The following is a 23,299-nucleotide window of genomic DNA, read 5'->3' on the forward strand; positions in this document are numbered from 1 at the left end:
ATGATGCAGGTTTATGTTATTAAAGCTAAAGTTTAATCAATAATACTTTTATAACAAATTTATGTCAGATCATGGTTTCTAGGCCGTGTTTATGACGGTGTCTTATTCACAACCCGTCAAATAAAGTGTTACCTTTTCTGTTTTTAGTGGCTCTAATCTAAACGGTTGATGTGAAAAGAAAAGACATTTTCTTCGTGTTTTTCTGTTCAAGCTGCAGCTGTTCACCTTTTCTTGCAGAAGTCGAGTCTTCGGTAAAACTTTGTCTTTAAACCCTTTAATTCTGCCGTCTGCCTTTCAAACCATCCTCACCTTACTCTCCCTTCTTCGCTATTGTTTCCTCCTCCGCAGCTTCATCCCCTCTCTCCCTTTGCACCCTTCCTCTCCTTATCCTCCTCTTCCTCTTTGCCTTACACTAAGTCTGTTTACGTAGGATTAGAAACTCAAGCAGTGCTCTTGCTGATGTTTTTTACCCTTTAAGGGAGTCGGGACAGGAAATCTGTCTCTGCTGAGTGTTTGTTTATAACGTGTGCGTGTTTGTGCTAAATTTCGGGCTTGGCCGCGGCTTCGTAGGTGAATTTCACCCTCAGGCTGTTGGTTTTTACTCGAGCCGTCTTTACTGTCACACCGTACTTGAAGGAAAAATCCACCTGGAAACATAAGCAGAATAATTGGGTCCTGTTGAAAAAAGGCTTAGAGGTTGGAAGTGTCAGAGGATCTGCGGGTTGGAGATGGAAACAAGTTCTACAAAGAAAAATAACTGCAAAGCTCATAAACAAATGCAGAGATTCATGAGAGGAAAAATGTACTGTAAAAAGTCTGAATTTGGAAATACCAGCTAAGAAAATGTGCTTAAAATATGGCATGCTTCAATATTAAGTATCGTTTTTACAGGTAGTTGGTTTGGTCCCCAAATTAAATATTCGTAAAAACGTTTTAAAAGAGGCGTTTCTGTTTATTGTTTTGAACTGCACAGTAGCAGAAGGTTATCTCCACTAAACTGTCATCTTGAAAGACTAAATAATTATCTCAGGGGGGCCTGCACATAAATTTCACAATCTGGTTTCATTAAGCCAAAACTGTCACCATATGATTTGTCTGTGTTAGAGAATAAAACTTTACAATCTAACTTTCAATCAACTTTATGGTTGCTAAGGACTGATTGATGAACAACCCTTGGAAATTATTACTTTTAGCAGCCAATAATAAATCAGTATATTTGTGGCACGAGCGTTGCTCCTTAGAGACTCTACATTAATATCAGAGGAACTTGCACTCGTGCTACACTATGCAAACGCTCAGTCTGCACTGAGGAAAATACACTTTACCTCGGTATGCTGAATGGGACATGAAATGGGAGCTAACCCTATATTCTATGAAAAATAAAAATATTACAGCCATCAGAGGAAATGTCATTAAAACGACAAAACACCTCTTTTTATTTTCAGTTTATTTGAAATGGGACTGACAAGGTCCCATCTTTATTGAACCAGTTATATTCAGAAGCATCAACACTTTCCTAAAGGCACTAAAACCTTAAAAAGCATACATACTTTATATCTGTAACAGTAGCTAAATTTATTTTTGTTTGGACTTTTGTAAAACACATTTTAGCATTGGTGACAAGATAGGTGCAGCTAATCCTGGATTTTACATTAGCCTTTACGGCACCAATAGGAAACAGTATGACAACAGGTTAACAATTATTTTCCAAAATGGTTGCCTCAGCAGATTAAACAAGTCCTTACTGTATTGTCAAAGTTCTGAACTGATACAAGATTTTTCTAATTTACTTTAGCACTAGCTGTCCTCTAGTTAGCAGCGCAGCTAGGTTACTGCTAGCTTGTAAACCACTACAAGTTCAGCTGTCAAATATCTAGTTTACTAAACAAGTGTACAAACTAGTTCCGAACTAATGTAGCTAGTACACTTGTTTAGTGTACTCTAAACAACTAAACAAGTGTACTAGCTACACTAGCTAGCTAGTGGTTTAACATTATCTTACAAGCTAATGGTTTACTAGTTTACACCAAGTTGGTGTAAACCACAACAAAGTAGTTGTGGTATAAGCTAAACTACTAGCTAGTGTTTTACCTCTAACTTGTAAACCACTGGCTTGAGCATTGGTAGCTAATGCTGAAGTGATTTAGCATTAGCTACCAATGCTAATCAGAACTCACCAGGAAGAATATATAAAAATAATTAGTTTCAGCTTTCATTTCTGTGCTGCTACAGCTAGTAAACTTTATGTTGTTAAAGAAGGAAATGTGTGTAACTGTTTACATCCTTCAGCCTTCACTTCCTGCTGTAATGGCCGCGGCTGTCAGCCTGAAAAATAAACGTTGTTTTTAAGCCAGAAGAAAACAGTATTTTGTTTTTCAGAGGTCAGTAAGGTGTATTTTTCCTTCGAGTACCGCGTGTTGGGAATTAAACTGTGAAGTCTCCTGTTTTAAACGCGCTTTATGATGACTAAATAATGAACTGTTCACTCTGGTCTTTTCATGTGTTGTGGCTTTCAGACGGTGTCACATACAGTACAAGAACAAACTGGTATAAGCTTTAGCTCAGTGTTTTCAGGGGTTTTTGTACCAGTTATACGTCCTGCTCTCTGCAGTGTTTCTCTATCTGGTGACAACTGTGAATTTCTCTTTGGAGTCGCAACAACAACAACAAGAAAAAAAAAAATCAGAAAACAAATAATTGGGTTTTTTTGTTTTATTTTTCAAATTAAATTTTTTGGTAATAAAGTTAGAGTAGCTGCTTTATGGACACACAAGTTATTTTCTGCAAAACAGAAAATGTAATTGGTCTCAACATTGTTATGTTAAAAACAAGCAAATAAATGTCAGACGCTAAGGATGGAAAAAATGCACAACTGTTTTATTTTTTTACAGAATTATTTACAGCTCTAAGCATCTTTAAAAATTGTGTTTTAAAGATGGCTTTAAAGATTACTTTTAAGCTTTTTTAAGAAAAACAAAGTTTAAAGGTAATCTTGTACTGTTTAGCAAACATTTTCTGAGGTTATAAACACATTTTGCATAGTAGCTGTTAAACATTACATAAAATTACAACTAAATGTTATTTTAATAAATTTGAATGGGTTTCAGAGTAAAACACTCAGTTTTTATTTTATACTTCTGGGCCTGCAGAAAATGGAAAACTTTTGTTTATGTTTTGTTTTTTCTGCGGTTTTGATTTATTTGCTTACATAACTGTGTGATGCGGTAATCTCTCAGCTGTTGCTTTAATCTGCAGTTTTTTACAGTGAAGGTGATGTGCAGACTGTCAGTGTGTGAACAGAGCTTCAGTGCATTCTCCCAGTGGTTGCAAGTCGTCACGTTAAAACCCGAGGAGTAGATTTACCTCCCTGCCTTCTGTTTCTGTATGAGGCTGCACTTCTGTTTTGTAAAGAAATAAAAACTCCTGCTGGGTTTAAATTTGCTCCCGGTGATTTTTGTTCTTCTTAAACCCGAGGGGCCCAAACGTTTTTCCAACTGGGCCAAAATTGTGGACTCAAAAGTAGTAGCGGAGAAATAATTGGACGCGGGTTTTCAGTAAAAGTCTGTGGATAAACTTGGTTTAAGCTTTTTATTAAAACTAAGTAGTTTGGGTTGTACTTTGGATTTTCCTGTGCAGGAAAATCATGTTGGTAACAAAAAGTCTCCATCTGCATCTACGTGCCAAATTTGTATCATTTTTGAATTGCACTTATGGGCCACATAAAATCAGCCCATGGGCCACAAATGGCCCCCGGGCCGCACTTTGGACACCCCTGTCTAAACCTTCAGTTTGAGGCATTTCTTTTCCGGTGCTCTCCGAAATCTCCCTGCAAGTTGCACTTTATTAACATCTCTTTTTTTAGCTCTTGTGCATAGAAATCCAGAAACTTTCTGTTGAAATGAGAAAACTTGCTTTCAAAGATTTGAGTGGAATTTTTAAATTAAGCTGCTTCTCCGTGGATGTTAGTCTGTATTTCCATAATCTGCATGTGTGAGTCATACATGAAAGCTGACAGATGGTTGATGGGTGGAGACAAATTACAACATGCTGCTGCTAACGAAAAGGGGGATTTTAGGGTTTTGCAAAGCTGGCATATTGATCTGATTTGGGTTTTTGAACGAGCGATGAATTAAAAAAAAAAAAAAAAAAAAAAAAGGCGACAGGAAACCTTCATGAAGTTACATCAGAACTTTTTACCTGCTGGACCAGGCAGGGTTAAAAACTCGTATTTAAAAAATAAACAAGTTTAGTACAAACATGTTTTCTCTCTCTGTGTGCTGATAATCAAAACGGATACAAAAAGTGTGGTTCCCATGGCAACCAGTACTGAAAATAGTGACATGAAAACACCCTACATCAGTGAAGTCACGCTTCAGGAAAAGTGATAAAATTTAAATACGCACACCAAATTATCAGGGTGGTTTGATGGTTGTTTCCTGTTTTGCATTGTTAACTTTATGGTTATCTGTAAGCTTTGTTGTTTTTATTTAATTTCTTTTATTCTCTGTGTTGTTTTGTTTTTCTTCCTTTCTTACAAGTGAATGGTTTACTAGTTTACACCAAGTTGGTGTAAACCTCACTATTTTTTTTTTCTTTTCTTACTGTTTGGTCATTATACATTTTTCTGCCTCAGGATTTATGTTTACTGGGATTTGGTTGTCACTCGTCAGATCCTGGTCGCTTTTTTGCTTCTCTTCCGGTCAAATCTCTGCCTTCAATCAATCAATCAATCAGGAAAGTTTTTGTATCACACACACAGGCGTAAATCCCAGGGGGGTCAGAGGGGCCCAACTCCCCGCCCCAATCTTGGAAAAGTCTAGAATTGTTCCCTTTGCATTTAAACACAATCCATATAAAAATGCAAAATAAACAAAGAATTAAAAAAATCTGCCATTTGTCTAATAAAAAAATAAGAATTAATTTCGAATTAATTACTTCCCAGATATTAATTTCTATCTACTTGTTGGTTCTCAGCCATCCAGAAAATGGCAAAACTAAAAAAGGTTTAAAAATAAACCAACTTAACAAGTTACAATTTATGTAGCCCATAACTTGTATTGAGAGCCATTTAAATAAATCAATGTTTATGAGGGATTTTATTAAGAGCATTAAAACTTGTTTTTATTTAGAACCTTACATTTTTGTAAAGGTGTAGCAGCGATTAGATCAGTCAGACTGAACAAAACTCTTTTTGAATTTTAGTTTAACTTCTCAACAGTTTGCTTACTGAGAATAAAACATGTTTGATGTGCATTTCTAGTCATTTTTGGTCCTGCAGCTTGAATGTGGTTTAAAATCTTTCTAAACCACATTTTACGTTACATTTCAATGGAAATTTGCCAACCCCTCCAAAATTGCTCTTAAGAAATTTTTCTGTTTATTTTCCCCCCCCCAGAAAATGAGATGGGATTTACGCCCTCGACCGCACTTTTCAGAAACAAGGCAGTTCAAAGTGCTTTACATTGCAAACACACAAAAATGTCAGGAAAGACATCTCACAGTGAACAGCTGAGGAAACCAGTAAACATTTTACCAGTTGCCGTTGTTACACGTTTACACCTGCAACAAATTAATGGAACAAAATCCAAAACATGAGGAGTTACAAAGGCAAAAACTGGCAGAAACCCACATACTGGTTTGAGCCATTTCGTCTTGCCTTGCCTTGATTACGCTGAGCTCGTGTTACTCTTACCTTATCTAACACCTTTACAAACGCCTGTGAAGCGACAAAGCTGCCCGAGGGCAGAGCATTTTAATGAAGGAGATGAAACTGCAGGAAAACCTGAGCAGGTTGCTGATCAGAACAGTGGAGCAGGAGAGAGTCTGAATGTCTTCGGTTATGACAGGATTTAATTTATAACGGTGGGATCTCTGCCCGACATGCTCCACCGATGCTGATCGCTCTGGTAGAAAGACGAGAGTTCATGCTTCGCCTTGAGAAGACGCCCTTCTCATTTTCACAAGATGGACCCAAAATACCTGAAAAGAAACCTAAATATGACATCCGTTTGTTTACATCCGTTTAATATGCTTGACTGGGTGGAAATGTTCAGAAAAACCACAAAATCTTACCAACTATATTTGGTCTATTCTGGTGGAAATATCTGAGGAAACTTTAAATAAGACAAAATTAATTTACAAATAACTTCTCAGCAAGAAACAAGAGCTTGTTTTAAGTCAATAACTCCTTAATGTTAATGAAAAAGTTCTAGTTCCTCTGATATATTATTTAACTTATAACAAGACATTTTCCCTGCGCCAAAGGAAAATAATCCAGTACTTTTTCATCAATTATAAGGATTTATTGACTTGAAAAAGCTATAATGTGATGCTGAAAAGCTACTTGTAAATTAGTTTTATGTGTACTAGGATATTTCCACAATAAAGTAGAACAAAAATATTTAGTAAGATTTTGCCTTTGCAGTAGAAACACACAGTTTATTGAGCAAGAAAAGTTGTAAAATTCACAAGCGTGACATTTTCACAAAATCTTTCCAACAATTCCTAATTTCTGGTGCAAATATCTTAATACTTGAAATGAGACAAAACTAATGTACAAATAACTTTTCAGCATTATTATAAGGTTTTAAATAAATAATTCCTTAATATTGATGAAAAACTACTTGATTATTTCAAAAATATTGTGGAAAATATGTCTGGTTATAAGTGAAAACAATGGAACTAGTAATTTTCTATAAATATTACAAGATCATTTATGTAAAATAAGCTCCTATTTCAGCTAAAAAGTCACTTGTAAGTTGGTTTAGTCTTGTTTCCAGAGCACTAAGATATTTGCAGTAGAAACCAGACCATAAATACTTGATAAGATTTTGAGTTTTTGCGGCGAACAAACTGCTGATACGATATTAAAGAATAATCCATCTAGAAAAACTCAAAAACCTTCGAGCTTGGATGTTATTCTAGCACAGAGGTAAATTTTCTGAAAATATCTCAGATCTCTGATTGATCTTGCATTCACTTTCGTTTAGCTCCGTCTTTCTCTTCTTCTCCTCCACCGACCTTTCCTGCTTTTAGTTAAGCCGAACCTCCTCCACGCTTAATTATGTAGAAAAGAGCCTTTAAATGTCTAAAAGTAAAAAGCCATCACTTACTGCGTGCAGCCCGTCGTCCTGACGCCCGGCTGAGTTCAGGTCACAGCGTGGGAGGATCTGAGAAGAAGTTTTGTCTGCAGACGTCCTTATTTAACGACGAGGAGTTTGATCAATACAACACAGCTTCAAATCATGGTGCTGCAATACAGTTTTTGGTATGGAGGCACTTTGGCCTCACAGCTGCTAATTAATGGATTTAATTTTTCCAATAAAACAACCTTCAGCTGTTGAATGCTGCACTGAAAACAGGGAGGATAAAACTGGTTAAAAATAGTGATTTCAAATAACTATTTAAGTTTTGCAATACAAATGTTGCCACGTAACCTCTGATTGGTTGGTCTTCAGTTGTCATGACGACAATAATTAACATTGTTTCCAAGTGAAGCCAAGTCAAGTTTTGACTTGGCTTCACTCGACTTCAATGCCACAGCATCTAAACTGGACTTTAAACCTTCAGTCAGTACAATATCGTTTTATTTTGGGGTTTTTTGTAAATGGTTTGTGTTACAGCAGAGAAAATTGGCCAAACAACCTCTAAAATCTCCACAGAACATTTTCCCTGAAGTCTTGAAGACCAAGATGTTTCTGTGGGGAAAATTAGATGTTCGTTTTGTTGAACAAATGTTTTAGCTTTGAAACATCTAGCTAAAACATCTCTGTCTTATTGGTAAACACTGACCTTAACTCATCTGCAGTGGTTCAGATGCAGTTCTTGGTGCTTTTGAACAATTTGTTCAAAAGTATTTTCTAAGCCTTTAAAACACAGCCTCGGCTTATTTAACGTCGATTTAAACATCTATAAATGCACACTGTGTTTCTCCTGATCATGACAAATGACTGCAGTGTGATTTATCCAGAGAGAGTTGGGACCAAATTCTTCACTCAGGTCTGTTTGTGTCGTGAACCAACAAAACTAATAAACAAACCCTAAAGCTGCAGATTTTAACTGCATGAAGACCTTCTCATTATCGCAGCTGAACCAGTCTTTAAATGATTCAGACTGAAAAATGCATATAAACAATGAAACATTCATAGGAAAACACTGTATTATTAAAAATCTGTTTGTTTTGTCGTTTGTATTTCTGTCTTGTTGCTTTCTGAATGCCTTTACATTCACAAACAGCTTTGGTCCGCGATTCCTCGGCTTGTAGGAAAGTAAAGTAATGAATGCAGGATCATAAAAAAAAAAAAAAACGCTTCCCGCTGCGTAAAAAAAAAAAACTAACATAATATGATGAGGTAATTTAACTCTAATAAAGTCGGTTTTATTCATCATCAACACAGCAGGAAATAAATCCTGGGATTCCAGACTTTTTTCTGTCTCTCATTATTCTCACTGATTATTCTAATAAAAATATAAAATGTGATTGACACTAATCTTCCTGCAACAATGTTCACACTATTTATATTTTTATTTAACTCTTACTGGGAGAAAATTGCTCATTTTCTTTCAGCTTTTATTTCATGATTGCTTCATTATTCCACGTGAGGATTTAAGCCTTATAGTACATTAGTTTAACATTGGATTTATCTTTTTTTTTGTTTGTTTTACATTGCTGCTTTTCCTGGATATAAATACATACTTATATTCCTAATGCTGCCATTGAGCAACATGCAATAATAAAACTGTTTTCTGCAAGCTAAGACATTTTTAAAAGTTTTCAGCGTTAGAAATGCTCTTCAAAATGTTTTCTGTTCCCCAATGGTGAGACTTGGAAACTAATTTCCATCAGAATGAAAACATGGAAAACTGTTTTTAATTGCAGACCCTCAACAGCCAATGCCTTGCATAATCCAGATTATCTAAACTCTAAAATAATCTGGAATATGATTATCTTGATCATTTTATATCTTAGATAAACATTTTATTGGTGCTGTTGCAGTAATTTACTAGAAAGAATTAAAAAAATAAAGTTAAGCCCAAAGGAGTGGGTTGGGGCCACCATTAAAAAAATAAAATAAAATAAAAAAAGATTCTGAAAGTTAAAATTCTGAAAAAAAATAAATAATAACACGTCTGAGAAGAAAATCTTAATTCCAAGAAAACAATCAGAATTCTGAAATTAAAGTTAAGAATCTGAAAAAAATTAAAAGTCTGAGAAATAAATCCTAATTCTGAAAAAATGTCAGAATTCTGATGTTAAAAATTTTGAGAAAAATTTAGAGTAAAAAAGTCAGAATTTCATGGGGAAAAGAACTAAATTTTTAGATTGAATTCGGAATTATGAGCAAAAACTTTAATTTTATTATTATTGATATTGTTATTATTATTTTCCATTTTTTGCTTTAATCCTCTTCCGTACATTCGGGGTTTCCGTACATGAGTTTATTTCCGATAGGAAATGCAACAGAAGGTGAAGAGAACATCTTTAATCTGCAGTCTGGTTCTGGTTCTGGTTCTGACTAATGGAGTCAAACTCTCAGTTCTGTCATTTACACCATAGGAGGGTTTTGTTGTTTTGTCTATTTAAGTTTCAGGACAAGTTAGTTAGTTAAACTCTGACTCCTCCTAGTGGTCATTAACTGATACTGCAACCACTGTAGGGTTTGTTTTCATACTTTAGTCTCTCCGACTGGAGAAACCTCACATTAAAGCATTTCTTTGCATTTTTATGGTGCCATGGAAAAAGAAACCATTTAAATTATCTTTAAAATAGAACTAGGAAGTCTTTTAAATCTTCTGGGTTATGTTAAAGGTTATAAAGTCTCTTTTAATAATCTCAGTAAAATATCTGAGTCCTGTCTTTTCTGTTTATATTTTACACCTTAAATGGTTTTTTCCTCTTTATGATTAGTCCTTTTTTAAAAATCTATTTTATTAAAATAATTAAATTTATCAACTTTTAACTAATTTTAGATGTTTTGAGCTTCAGAGAGATAATTAAATGCTCTGTAATTGTGAGTCTTCATGTCACTCAGCAAATGTTGAGCTGTTTCAGATGTTTGATTTCTTTGAAAAACAAACCAACAGGGGACCTAGCTAAACTATAGAGGAAAATGAATCCTATCACCAACTAATTTTGGTCTGAAGAATATTTTTTTCTTTAACTGGAACATTGAAAAGGACATTTTTACAATTAATTTCAAACAGGGCAACCACAGTTCATCCTGGGCTGTTTAGAGATTTAAAGTGGAAGCAGAACAGAAATGTAATAAAATATGATTCTCTTCTGTTTAATCATATTTTAAACCACATATGGTCCTGGGCCACACTTTGGACTCTCCTGGATATTTACCTCCATTTTACTCCTGGAGTCCCTCAGATAAAAGTCGGATTTCTGCGTTAGACCTTTGGCTGATTTCTCCAGTTGCGATAAACTTGTTTTTACCTTTTGTTCCCTGTTGGCTAACAATGTACACAGAGTGGAAGGACTTTTATCTATCAGGACAAACTATGAACACTTGCTTTTTAATATTTACTTAAAAAGTCACATCTGTTGGGATAAATAATGGTCCCATTACAAAAGTTCCCAAATCTTGGTGAATTATAAGCATTTTCTTGTGTTGGTACGTTTTGTGTCAGTGAAATATGGATGCAGAGTTTAAACAAATGAAACTACGTCCCAATTCAACTTGCTGCTGCAGTTTTATCAGTACAGAATATTACTGGTTAAATTTTATACAATCTAATTAGATTGTATAAAATTCAGATTGTATAATAATTATGTACTGTATTATCCGTCTTTGGCAACATAATATATTTTTTCCTTTCAAAACTTCCAAACGTCTGAAAAAAGTTTAAAAATCCAGATGCTACAAAATCAGCAAATTTTGATTGTAATCTTAAAATGTTCTGATGTTGAGTTGATGCCTGGTGAATAATGTTTTGTTTTGTTTTTAAATCAGGTTAAATGTTTTCTTAAAGATTTTTTTTTCTTAGCATCTCATGTGTAACAGTCAAAAAGAAGTGATGAATTATACAATATTTAAAGGTTTTTAAAAGGAAAACCAAAACAATGTTTATCTAATTAAAGAAAGAGACTAAGGAACAAATTGGCGTTTTACATTTATGAAGAAACATCTTCAGTTTAAAAGAAGCAGCTAAGGGATTACGCTCCCTGTTTATATTAGTATTTATTTTTATTGTTTGTTTATTTAGTACTATATGCATTTCTCAGTAATCTGTGCATGCAATAACTGAAATGTAACATTTTAGTATTTCTAATTTCCTATTAGCAGACTTTCAATAAAAGTCGCTCTCATGAATCAGCAGCTTCTCCTGTGTTTTATTTAGTTTCCTAATCTGAACTTTGCTGCAGTCAGAAAAGGGACATTGGGTATTCCCAGTGGAAATTCTCCAGGAATTATCTGGCTAAACAAATTTGTGGATCTCAACTTCACAGAAATCCGTGTTTGTGTGGGTTAACCTTAACCTTCGTTCACCCACACAGAGTCCTTGATTTTAAAAGTCAGTCAAACAAAAGAAAAGCAAATGATTGCTACACAAACCAGGCACTATCATTGCAAAATTTCACACACCTTATCAATAAATAGGAAAAACCCAATTTAAAAAAAAAAAGCTGTTCTTACACAACCGTTGGAAAGTCCACAGATTTGTTACCTAATCAGATTGTATAAAACTCAAGCAGCTCACAGGATGTTCTGCTGCAGCTCCGTCTTCTTGCATCCTTTCTTGACCCGATTGTCTCCGTGTTGTCATCATGAACCTGTGGCTCGGCTCGCTGCTGTTCGCTTCGCTGCTTCTGATTGGCTCAGCTCTCTCACCTGAAGAATGCCAGCCGCTGGTCGAACCCATCTCTCTGGCCGACCCGTCTGTGGTAAACACTTCCTCTCATTCATTCCCCGTCTCTTTCAGCGAGATACACACTCCGTAATTATCTGGATTTACTCATTTAGCTCCTCCTGCAGCAGTAGTGCGTCTTCATTGCTGTTTCTGTTTGCTTTTTACATCTTCATGGTAAAGAATTGTAGTTTTATGTTGCGATTCCTCTCACTATTTGCATTTCCGTTGCATAATTTTTCGATAAAAAGTTTTGTCGCTAGGATGAGGTCATTTTTCAGCTGTATCAAAGTTGGTTTATTTCACAAAACTGCAACGGAAACATTTTTATCGCATCATACAAGTCACATGATCAACAACCAGATGTTGCCAGGAAAACAACAGGAAGTAGATGGAGGGTAATGGCGCGCCATGTTTTTTAATGATTTATCGCTCGAAGAAACTTATTCGATTGTGATTTTAATTGCATTTCTTGGAAAGAACACAGTGAAGAAATTGTGTTTTTTCTTTTATCCAATCCAGTCAGAAAATGAGCATTAGCTCATTTGTACAAACAGGATTTTAATAAGAACATCTTTGTGAAAATCTTCTACTGCAAACCTTTACCTGATGTTCTGAAACTAGAAAAACTGAACGTATTCATATCCAAATTGCACTTTGGATATAAGCAGCCAAACAATAATTTGGTCATTCAGATAACCAAATGGTAAAGTGTCTTGGTTAGCTAGTTAGCTGCAAAGCTAACCAGCTATGTAACTAAACAGGTAGCTAACCTGGATAAACAGCATTTTACCATCTGCAAACTGTAAAAACTCAACAAATATTTAACATAAAATCAGTTATTTCTTCATATCTCAAACACTTTCAAGTTCTGACAAGTAACCAGCTTCCTGTTTGTGTGCAGATGTATGGAAAAGTAAATTTCCTCGCAGGCTACACGGATCACGACTTTCATTCTGCGATGCTGAAGTTAACTCAAAGCTCCTGGGTGAACATTACAGCGTCGCCGGCAGGCAACAATGAGATTCTCACGATTCAAGCGAACAATATGTGAGTTCACAGTAAATATACACATCTGCCACATGAATAGAAAGAAAAGCAAAACACAACGTCAAAGAATGTTTAAAGAAGCACAATAGTTCAGCTTTAAGGTTGTGAACTCACCGTTTTCCTAGAAATGGAACCTGCTTGACGAACTCCCAGAGGATGAAGATAGAGGGCAACACCGTAACGTCCTCCTGTAAGTTTCCCAATGCGATCTGACTAAAACAGCCAAATATGGCTTCCAATTAAAAACACAAACCATTGAGGACTGGATTTTACATCTGTTTATTTTATTTTCATTTTTTCTAATTGTGCTTACGAATACTGTACTGCGCATTTCCTCAGTTTTAATTGTCTTTTTCCAGATTTTTCACCTAGGTTTCTATTAATTTCCTTTTTGATAATGTAAAACAGAGTATTAGGGCCATGCTAAGAAAATAAAAATATTAAGATTATTTTTATTATAAGTCATAATTACATTAGGATTTTATTCTTGAAATATTTTATTCTCATTTTAATCTCATATTTAGATTTTACTCTTGTAATGTAACTTTATGCTTATAATTTTATTACTTTATTCTCGTAAAACTGCAACTTTAATCTTGCAATATTTTGAATTTATTCTCATAATTTTATTACTTGCTTTTCATATTTATTTTTGCCAAATAAATATGTAAATATTTATTTTCCTATTTATAAAAAAAATATATTAAAATACTTATGAATAAATATGAATATTAAGATCCATTGCAATGATGTGTGGTCTCTGGTTTGACTAAATTACTATCCTTTTTATTAATCTAATTAATTTCAGGTGTTTTAAACATTTTCGATGCGATAATCTCACGTTTTTTCTCTTTTTTATGTGTTTATTCCCAGATCTTAACATGACCTCTGCGTTTCATGTGCTGCCCAGCTGCGACAGCTGTTTGGTCTTATTGATAAACAGCACTGCCGAAAACATCGAACCTCTCCTTCAGCTATTTAAACTCAGCAACGCAAACATCCAGAACACCATCACCGCTCGTTCTCTTTACTTTCTAGGTGAGAAGAAATCAGTCGCATGGACACGTTTTCTTGGTTTTCTTCCAAACTGTAAATTGATTTATTTCTATAATTTGTTTTCCAGACAGAGGATCGGCCATGTCGGAGTCTGACATGGAGCGTTTTAAGAAGCAGGCGAGCTGCTTGGGCTTCTCTGGAGAACCAGACTTCCTCCACAAGCCTGAGAAAAGTGCGAACAGCTTTGAGGTTTTTCTGCTCTAACAGTTCAATGTGTCAAGGTTTTCATTTTCTTTTGTCTGTTTCTGCAGGTTTTTGCAAAGAAGAGGAGAGCATCCGTTTGCCAGATTCCCTTTAGTGATTCTGCATCTAATTTGCATAATGACTAAAATGTTTTTTCTTGCGCAACATGTATTCTGAAAGCTGCAAAGAAAATAAAACTGATCAATAAATATTGACTCTTTGTGTTAACCTACAAAAGATTGGTGACGATTGGTGAAGGCGGACATGAAGAAGAGCCAAAAGGCCAACAGCAACAAACAGAATAATCCCATGCAAGACGAAGACGTCAACATAAATAACAGAGAACCAGAATAATATGCAGAGATGAACAGAAACCAGACTGGATGAAAAATAGAGAAATAAGAAAAGGTCAGACATGGAAAACAGGTGAAGCAGGAGAAAAGACAGAAATACTAAAATGTTAATAAATTAAGCATGAATGGAATAATTCAGAAACTTAATACATAAAGGAATAAGAAACCTGCACTGTAAAACATTTGAAGTCAGCAAGACAGTTGATTTAACGAGAGACAAGTTGTCTAAACATTGATGGACTGTGGCCTCCGCAGCCACAGCAGCTCACTATAAATCGACCGGCCTCAGTGACTGTGTGTCACAGTGGGATCTGAAAGCAGGATGGCTGCAGCAAAGATTGCGTTGCTGCTGTTAGCAGCGGTTGGCTGCAATGCAGCACCGGCACCAGAGGAGTGCCAGGTTCTGGCCAAACGGCTGCCCAGTAAAAACCTGCATGAGGTGAGTCTGGTTCTGCTCAGCATGCTAACTTAGGTCACTAGGAGGAGACATTTTAAAACGTTTCACTGCAGAAAAATTTTATCTTATATCTTTCTGAAAAGTTACCTGTAGGTAGTTAATTTCTAGTGTAATAAGATATTTGTTCTAGAAACAAAACATAAAATAATTAAGAGTTTGTGTTTGTTGTACTCCTGGTTAAATGTCCTGCAGCTTTTGCAGTGATTTACTCTAAACGTCAGATTACCAGTAACACAGCAGTTCAATCTCTTTAAAAACATTCTGTTAAAAATTGCTCAATATCTAACTGTTAATCAAACAGTCCCTCTTTTCTGTTTCTGCAGATTTACGGTGAATGGGTTCTGGTCTGGTCCGTCAGTGACTTTCACGTTGGCCAAGATTTACTGGGAAATTTAACCAGTTCCCACGTTGAGCTCAAACTCCTTGCTGACAACAAAACAATCGAGTACAATGAGAGGAATATATTCACGTAGGTTTTAACATTAATAAAACCTTAAAATCCCTCACAAACTGAAGCTACATTAAAGCCACATTGTAAAAACACAAAATATTGCCATGTATTTTTGGTCTACTCTCTTGTGTAAATATCTTAGAATAAGACAAAACTGACTTAAAAGTAACTTTTCAGCAAAATACAGGAAGTTGTGTTAAGTGGAGTTTTAAGTCATTTTACCAATAATGACACTAAAAAGTAAGCACTAATATACAACAATACAGTAGCTGAACAGAATGGGGTTGTGGTTATAATTAATGCCGGAAGTGTTCACAGCCCCTCCTTGATGAACACAAGGCAGCCATATTAGCTCAGTACATTAACGGTAGCATCTCCTGAAAAATTACGACTTTACTAAGACTGCCTGTCTCAGTCTCACCTAAGACAACATACAAACAACCCAGAAAGTCGCCACCCAACAGTTCTCTTTAAAGATTCTAGACTTGGCACAAGTAGTATTTATTTTTTAAATAAAACGGGGGAAATTGGGTTTGGGACAGCGGGGAGGGGCTCGGGGTGCTAGGAGGGAGCGAGAAGTAATATGCCGGCGCTACATGGTGTAAGATTAACAACGGCCCAATCCGTGTTTTAAATCAGGCTTCAAGGTAATGTATCAAACTTAATGCGAAAAATAAAATATACTGCGGAAATATGAAATTAAACTCACCGCTGGGATTGCGTTCGCCTCCATGGTCGCCAGCCTCGGTGACGCTGGTATTTCTTCAATATGACGGTTGTGTCACGTGATTAGCTGGGTGTTGGAATCGGACATCCATTGCTAATGTCTGTGACCTGAAGTAACGTTGGCCATTTTACTGCGAATTTTTAGACGCTGAATTTGAGACACCGAATATATTGCATTTGAATTTTGAAAAGTTGATTTTTTTGTATATGCTGAATTTTTTAACACTGAAAATTTAAACTGAAAAAAATGTATACTGAAAATTTGATCACTTTGAAATGGGAATGTGAACTTTTTTAACAAATGAAAATTGCAACCATGTACAAATAATGACACTGAATTTTTTTTTAGGTTAAAAATATATTCTAGATTTATTTTAACACTGAAAAGGTTATCACTAACATACAACATTCAAATTTCAGAGGCATTGTTTTTATTCAAATCCTGAATAGCACATATTTACTTCCATAGTTCAGCAGCCTGCTGGTGTCGTTTCTAATCTGTTTCATCGACTTCTAGCAACTCCTGCGTCTCCTACTTTATCAACTTGACGGTTCCCTCTAACGACGGTGAACACCACACGTTGACGGCCCAGTCAATCAGTAAGTCGCACACAAACATAAACAAAAACAGGACAGATATGTTAATTGCGAATATTTTTAGTGAGTCAGCTGTTTAAAGAAAAACAAGACAGAGTCAACACAAAACAACAGAGGAGATAAAAAAACTGGGGCTGTAACTAATGATTATTTTTAGTAATCAATCTATTGATTATTCTGATGATTAATTGGTTAATTGGCTTAAAAAATCTACAGATTTTTTATTTGACCACTTTAATCACTAGATTTATATTAAAAGATGCAAATAAAAAATAAATTATTTTTCTAAATGAGAAAATACATTTTTATTGCTTAAAATTCAATAAAGTTAGCAAGTAAAACTAAAACTAAACCAGGTGAGGAATTTTGGCTAAAATTTATTTACAGACAAAGGTATATTTGGTATTTTTGGTGTGTATTTGGTGTTTTGTGCCTTTGCTTGCAGCCTAATTTGTGTATTTTTGTCCATCAGGAGTGGAGAAGGACGGAGGGGAAATCAACTACAACGACACCGGAGAAGTTGAATTCTACGAGAGCTGCGACGACTGTCTGCTGATGACCTACAAAAGTTCAAGAATGAAATTCCTGCTTAGCTACAGTAAAACAGACACTCACTCACATTAATAAATTCACTCAGGATAATTCACGTCAGGATTTATTATTTGGGACGTTTTGCTGAAGTGATCTTGTTTCGTTTGGGAATCAGGGAGGGAGGGTTCGCACCGGGACGTGGAGCAGCACAAAGCCGCCCACAATGACCATAAGAAACTGTCCGAGTGTCTGGGAATCCCACATGACAAACCGTTCACCTACGACGGAGTGGCAGGTCTGTAAACAAAAACACCAGGACGTCACCAACAACGCCAGATCATTTATAATTCATCTTTTATTTCTCTTAACAGATTTCTGTCACAAGAAGTCCGCTCCAGAAGCAAATGCCGACCGGTCCTGAGTGGAGTGAAGAGGAAGAGGACACTGCCATGAAGATTAAAACACATTTAAAAAGGCTTCACGTGTGAATTTAACAGTTTTTGTTGACTGTTAAATTTGACAAACGGTGGACAGCTTCAAACATTATTTTTAAGCTGCAAAAGATTTTTTATTTTTTTTGGTTACATTCAGTTTTTTTCCTCAGCTTTCATGGTGAAACTGATCTGAAAACTCAGCAGTAAAGTCTCATCCTTCATTTGGTGGCAGTGGAGGCTCAAAATGTAAACCAGAAAAAATAAATAAGTGTTGAAAGCAGCTGTTAATCCTTAAATAAAGATTTTAATTTGGTTTATTTTCCTTTTGTTGCATCATTTCGCTTTTAAAGTCTATTTTAGGGAAATAAATCACATTTTATTTGTTACTTGTAAGGTTTACAACTCATTTAAAACATTAAAAACACTCATTAACCCAGAAAAGCTACAGCGACACCTTGTGGTTGTTTAGCGCAGGCCATTCCTGTACTGGTGTTTTAAATAACTTCTAAAGCTGCAGAGAAAATAAAACTGATCAATAAATATTGACTCTTTGTGTTAACCTACAAAAGACTGGTGACGATTGGTGAAGGCGGACATGAAGAAGAGCCAAAAGGCCAACAGCAACAAACAGAATAATCCCACACAAGACGAAGACGTCAACATAAACAACAGAGAACCAGAATAATATGAAGAGATGAACAGAAACCAGACTGGATGAAAAATAGAGAAATAAGAAAAGGTCAGACATGGAAAACAGGTGAAGCAGGAGAAAAGAAAGAAAAACAAATTTTAATAAATTAAGCATGAATGGAATAATTCAGAGACATAATATATAAAGGAATAAGAAACCTGCACTGTAAAACATTTGAAGGTGGTTTAACTTGAAACTTGCTGCCTTGAAAATCCTACTTCAGTCAGCAAGACAGTTGATTTAACGAGTTGTCTAAACATTGATTTTTAAGTTCATTAATCTTGAATTATGAGTTTTAACTTAATGCTGCAAATAATTATTTCCCAATATGCCAGAAAAGAAACTGCCCTCACACTGTTAAAGAGCCACATTTCTCAATTATCTTCACTCACAATATCAAGTTAAAATAAATACTTATTTTACTTCAGAATAATTTAAATTCTTTTTTTCAAACGGCATGAACAAAATGTCTGACCTAATAATTAATCTTATTAAACATCCCAATGAATTCAGCTTCGAAACATTTAGTGTGAACCGAACATAAAATAAACATTTACCTTAATAACAGATCAATGTAACGTACTTCCATCTCAGGACGCAAAAACAAGCCGCTAAGCATTCTGGGAAATAGTTCCCTCTCCTGTCGTTTTCTTCTATCAGTTTTTAAGTGCTAACCTAAGAACTAGTTTATTCAACTCCTGGAGGTTTGACACAATGAAACTTGATCAACTGTTTCTCTGGTTTAAGGCTTCTTGTTGATGTTTTTCTGTGCCTTTAGTTTAAACCACTGACGAATAAAAGGGTTAAATAAAAAGATGAGTCGGAGATAAGTCGCCCTCTGAACACACATTATTTCTGGACTGTGGCCCCCGCAGCCACAGCAGGTCATTATAAATCGACCGGCCTCAGTGACTGTGTGTCACAGTTGGGTCTGAAAGCAGGATGGCTGCAGCAAAGATTGCGTTGCTGCTGTTAGCAGCGATCGGCTGCAATGCAGCACCGGCACCAGAGGAGTGCCAGGTTCTGGCCAAGCGACTGCCCAGTAAAAACCTGCATGAGGTGATTCTGGTTCTGCAGAAAAATTTAATGTTATATCTTTATGAAAAGTTACCTGTAGGTAGTTTTGTCTAATTTCTAGTGTACTAAGATATTTGCTCTAGAAACAAAACATAAAATAATTAAGAGTTTGTGTTTTTTGTACTCCTGGTAGCTTTTGCAGTGATTTACTCTAAAGGTCAGATTACCAGTAACACAGCAGTTCAATCTCTTTAAAAACATTCTGTTAATAATTGCTCAATATCTAACTGTTAATCAAACAGTCCCTCTTTTCTGTTTCTGCAGATTTACAGTGAATGGGTTCTGGTCTGGTCCGTCAGTGACTTTCACGTTGGCCAAGATTTACTGGGAAATTTAACCAGTTGCCACGTTGAGTTCAAACTCCTTGCTGACAACAAAACAATCGAGTACAAAGAAAGGAGAAGATTCCAGTAAGTTTTAACATTAATAAAACCTTAAAATCCCTCAAAAACCGAAGCTAAATTAAAGCTACACTGTAAAAACACAAAATATTACCACGTATTTTTGGTCTACTCTCTTGTGCAAATATCTTAGAATAAGACAAAACTGACTTAAAAGTAACTTTTCAGCAAAATACAGGAAGGTGTTTTAAGTGGAGAATTCTTTCATGAAATAGTATTAGTTTCACTGGCAGATTATTTCATTTATAACTTGAGGAAAAATTTCTTTTTTTAAGTGAAATAATCTGCCAGTGGAACTAGAACTGGTTGCTAGGTGACGAGTTTGGCTTGGCTAGGGTTGCTAGGTAACAGCTCCGTGTTGGTTTATTGTGAAGTGAATGAAAAAAATTTTTTTGTGAAACTTTTTAAAATCATAATTAATGAATTATTGACTCAAAACAAGCTCCTATGTCTTGCTAAAAAGTGAATTGTAGTTTAATTTAAGTGAACTAAGATATTTGCACTGGAAACTAGATGAAAAATATGCTTGGTAAGATTCTGTGTTTTTGCAGTGGAAACAATAGATTAGAATGTGATGTTACAATAAAAAAGCTGGAAAGGAGATGCCTTCAGTTAATTCATAAATCTTTTTTTGAGAGTTTAAGGTTCAGCAGACTGCTGGTGTCGTTTCTAATCTGTTTCATCGACTTCTAGCAACTCCTGCGTCTCCATCTTTACCAACTTGACGGTTCCCTCTGACGACGCTGAACACCACACGTTGACCACCCAATCAACCAGTAAGTCGCACACAAACATAAACAAAACAGGACAGATATGTTAATTGTGAATATTTTTAGTGAGTGAGCTGTTTAAAGAAAAACCAGGTGAGGAATTTTGGCTAAAATGTATTTACAGACAAAGGTGTTTCTATCTTAAATGCAAAATGTATGTATTCTTGTACAGTTTTGGTTTAATTACAGCTCTGAGTATTAAGTTTTTTTCAGTAAGTCTCTTTTGAGCCTGTTTACTCCAGTTAACAATTAATCAATTACTAAATTAGTTAATTCAATAATCAGTTAATCACGATTAATCACATTAATCAGATTAATCGTCTCAGGCCTAATGGAAATAAGTAAAACCGTGTGAAAAATCAAACACAACATAACTTCTTTAGAATAAACTAACTATCACACAATAAAGCTTCATTTATAAGATGGAAAAATCCCTTAAAAGTTAAATAATGTTCCAGTGGAAATATTTACTCAAAACAAGCTCTTACCTCTTGCTTAAAGTTGACCTGTAAGTTCATTTTGTCATATTTCAAGTGTACAAATATATTTGCACTATAAATATTCACCGTATATATTTGGTATTTTTGGTGTGTATTTGGTGTTTTGTGCCTTTGCTTGCATCAGTGTAACCAGCCTGATTGGTGTATTTTTGTTCATCAGGACTGGAGAAGGACGGAGTGGAAATCAACTACAACGACACCGGAGAAGTTGAATTCTACGAGAGCTGCGACGACTGTCTGCTGATGACCTACAAAAGTTCAAGAATGAAATTCCTGCTTAGCTACAGTAAAACAGACACTCACTCACATTGACAAATTCACTCAGGATAATTTACGTCAGGATTTATTATTTGGGACGTTTTGCTGAAGTGATCTTGTTTCGTTTGGGAATCAGGGAGGGAGGGTTCGCACCGGGACGTGGAGCAGCACAAAGCCGCCCACAATGACCATAAGAAACTGTCCGAGTGTCTGGGAATCCCACATGACAAACCGTTCACCTACGACGGAGTGGCAGGTCTGTAAACAAAAACACCAGGACGTCACCAACAACGCCAGATCATTTATAATTCATCTTTTATTTCCCTTAACAGATTTCTGTCACAAGAAGTCCGCTCCAGAAGCAAATGCCGACCGGTCCTGAGTGGAGTGAAGAGGAAGAGGACACTGCCATGAAGATTAAAACACATTTAAAAAGGCTTCACATGTGAATTTAACAGTTTTTGTTGACTGTTAAATTTTACAAACGGTGGACAGCTTCCAACGTTATTTTTAATAAAGATTTTAATTTGGTTTATTTTCCTTTTGTTGCATCATTTTGCTTTTAAAGTTTCTCTTTTTTAGGGAAATAAATCACATTTTATTTGTTACTTGTAAGGTTTACAACTCATTTAAAACATTAAAAACACTCATTAACCCAGAAAAACTACAGCGACAGCGACACCTTGTGGTTGCTTAGCGCAGGCCATTCCTGTACTGAAGTGTTTTAAATAACTTCTAAAGCTGTAGTCAGCTAATCTCCTTAGGTGTTAGCTCTTTAATAATTAGTATAATGAAAAAAATTTGGATGCAGTGTAAAACAAGTAGCTCATATTTTGGATGTATGTAATTTTATTTAAATCTTTCTGGTTCAGATTTTACTGTAATTATTTGTTTATATTTCTGGACATGAATTGTGTTTGTCTTCCAGCTGAATACATTTTTCTGCAAAGGTGCAACTTAAATTAACTGAATTGGGCTGGATTAACTAAAAACTGGGCTGATAAAAACTAATCTCCTGATGTCTGTTTGAGTGCAGACAGAAGATCTGCGTCTGTTTTATCTGCGTCTGTTTTATCTGCGTCTGTTTTATCTGCGTCTGTTTTATCTGCGTCTGTTTTATCTCCATTTCCAGACACAAAACAAACAGGAGTTTTCTGTTTGTTTTGTGTCTGACCTTGCTCTGCTGTTTACTTAGTACAGCTAATTCTGAAACTCATTAACATGTGAAACAAAGTTTATCAGTTCGTTTACTTTATTTTCAAATAAATTTAAGAGCTCAGATCCTCAACATTTCTTAGGAAGAAGTTCTTGAGCTTTTTCTGTCCTGGATTCATAGGAAACCTGATTGCTTTCTAATAAAAATCACAGCCTAGTGATTAGTTTTTTTAATATAAACTTTAAGATTAAAAATTATCTTTACATAATTAAAGGTCACTAAAAGGGTTTCTATTTCAAACAAGAGGAACCTGGTTTAAATTGTTACAATTTGTTGGTATTATGGTATTCTGCATCTGTTCTTTTGATTGTTTGGATGTGAAATGTAATTTTTGTAAAAAAGTTAAATATTTTGGTCCTTGGCAACTATAAAGCAAAGACAGTCAAGCCCAAGATAAATTAAATTGGTAGATATATGTTCAAATTCAAGCGTTGTTTGGGGGCTGACTTAGTTTGTTTATACTTTGGGCCAGCTCTGTCTCTAACAGATGACTTCTTAATAACGCATAAAGGGGCTTCTTCGATCTTCTCATTGTTTCTTTAGGAACTAAATATCCCGGAAATTGTTGCCATATTACTGTAACAACCTTTACTTGTTTAAATGAGAACACTTTTCGGTTTTCATTAGATATAAATCTCGTTTCCTTGAAGTTAATCACTTCTCATATTAAACAGTAAAAAATATTTATTACCGCA

The 23,299-nt window shown here is 35.3% G+C and overlaps 2 protein-coding genes and 1 long non-coding RNA gene across 3 annotated transcripts; 2 read left to right on the forward strand and 1 right to left on the reverse strand.

The window, feature by feature from the left end:
• Nucleotides 1-24: 24 nt before the first annotated feature.
• Nucleotides 25-11,784, reverse strand: LOC122843539. The gene is made up of 3 exons (XR_006372724.1): nt 11,707-11,784; nt 7,113-7,197; nt 25-5,979 (listed from the first exon to the last, which is right to left on the reverse strand). It is a non-coding gene; the product is annotated as an uncharacterized LOC122843539 (long non-coding RNA).
• Nucleotides 11,708-14,351, forward strand: LOC122843538. The gene is made up of 6 exons (XM_044138349.1): nt 11,708-11,890; nt 12,758-12,903; nt 13,029-13,093; nt 13,777-13,941; nt 14,027-14,131; nt 14,211-14,351. The coding sequence occupies exons 1-6, from the start codon at nt 11,774-11,776 to the stop codon at nt 14,255-14,257; spliced, it is 645 nt and encodes a 214-aa protein (XP_043994284.1). The 5' UTR covers nt 11,708-11,773; the 3' UTR covers nt 14,258-14,351.
• Nucleotides 14,352-14,504: 153 nt separating this feature from the next.
• Nucleotides 14,505-21,923, forward strand: LOC122844072 (saxitoxin and tetrodotoxin-binding protein 1-like). The gene is made up of 12 exons (XM_044139251.1): nt 14,505-14,934; nt 15,276-15,421; nt 16,647-16,729; nt 17,199-17,324; nt 17,433-17,552; nt 17,629-17,671; nt 19,300-19,441; nt 19,724-19,869; nt 20,554-20,636; nt 21,291-21,416; nt 21,525-21,644; nt 21,721-21,923. The coding sequence occupies exons 1-12, from the start codon at nt 14,818-14,820 to the stop codon at nt 21,768-21,770; spliced, it is 1,302 nt and encodes a 433-aa protein (XP_043995186.1). The 5' UTR covers nt 14,505-14,817; the 3' UTR covers nt 21,771-21,923.
• The last annotated feature ends 1,376 nt before the right edge of the window (nt 21,924-23,299 follow it).

The sequence above is a fragment of the Gambusia affinis genome, linkage group LG14, assembly GCF_019740435.1.
Source record: "Gambusia affinis linkage group LG14, SWU_Gaff_1.0, whole genome shotgun sequence".
In the NCBI taxonomy this organism is placed as follows: Eukaryota; Metazoa; Chordata; class Actinopteri; order Cyprinodontiformes; family Poeciliidae; genus Gambusia; species Gambusia affinis.

Bases quoted from the DNA above. Each gene is read 5' to 3' on its own strand.
- LOC122843538 (XM_044138349.1), top strand. From the start codon at position 11,774: ATGAACCTGTGGCTCGGCTCGCTGCTGTTCGCTTCGCTGCTTCTGATT. The intron at 11,891-12,757 runs GTAAACACTTCC...GTTTGTGTGCAG, and splicing joins CTCTGGCCGACCCGTCTGTG to ATGTATGGAAAAGTAAATTT. The intron at 12,904-13,028 runs GTGAGTTCACAG...CCGTTTTCCTAG, and splicing joins ACGATTCAAGCGAACAATAT to AAATGGAACCTGCTTGACGA.
- LOC122844072 (XM_044139251.1), top strand. From the start codon at position 14,818: ATGGCTGCAGCAAAGATTGCGTTGCTGCTGTTAGCAGCGGTTGGCTGC. The intron at 14,935-15,275 runs GTGAGTCTGGTT...CTGTTTCTGCAG, and splicing joins CCAGTAAAAACCTGCATGAG to ATTTACGGTGAATGGGTTCT. The intron at 15,422-16,646 runs GTAGGTTTTAAC...ATCGACTTCTAG, and splicing joins AATGAGAGGAATATATTCAC to CAACTCCTGCGTCTCCTACT.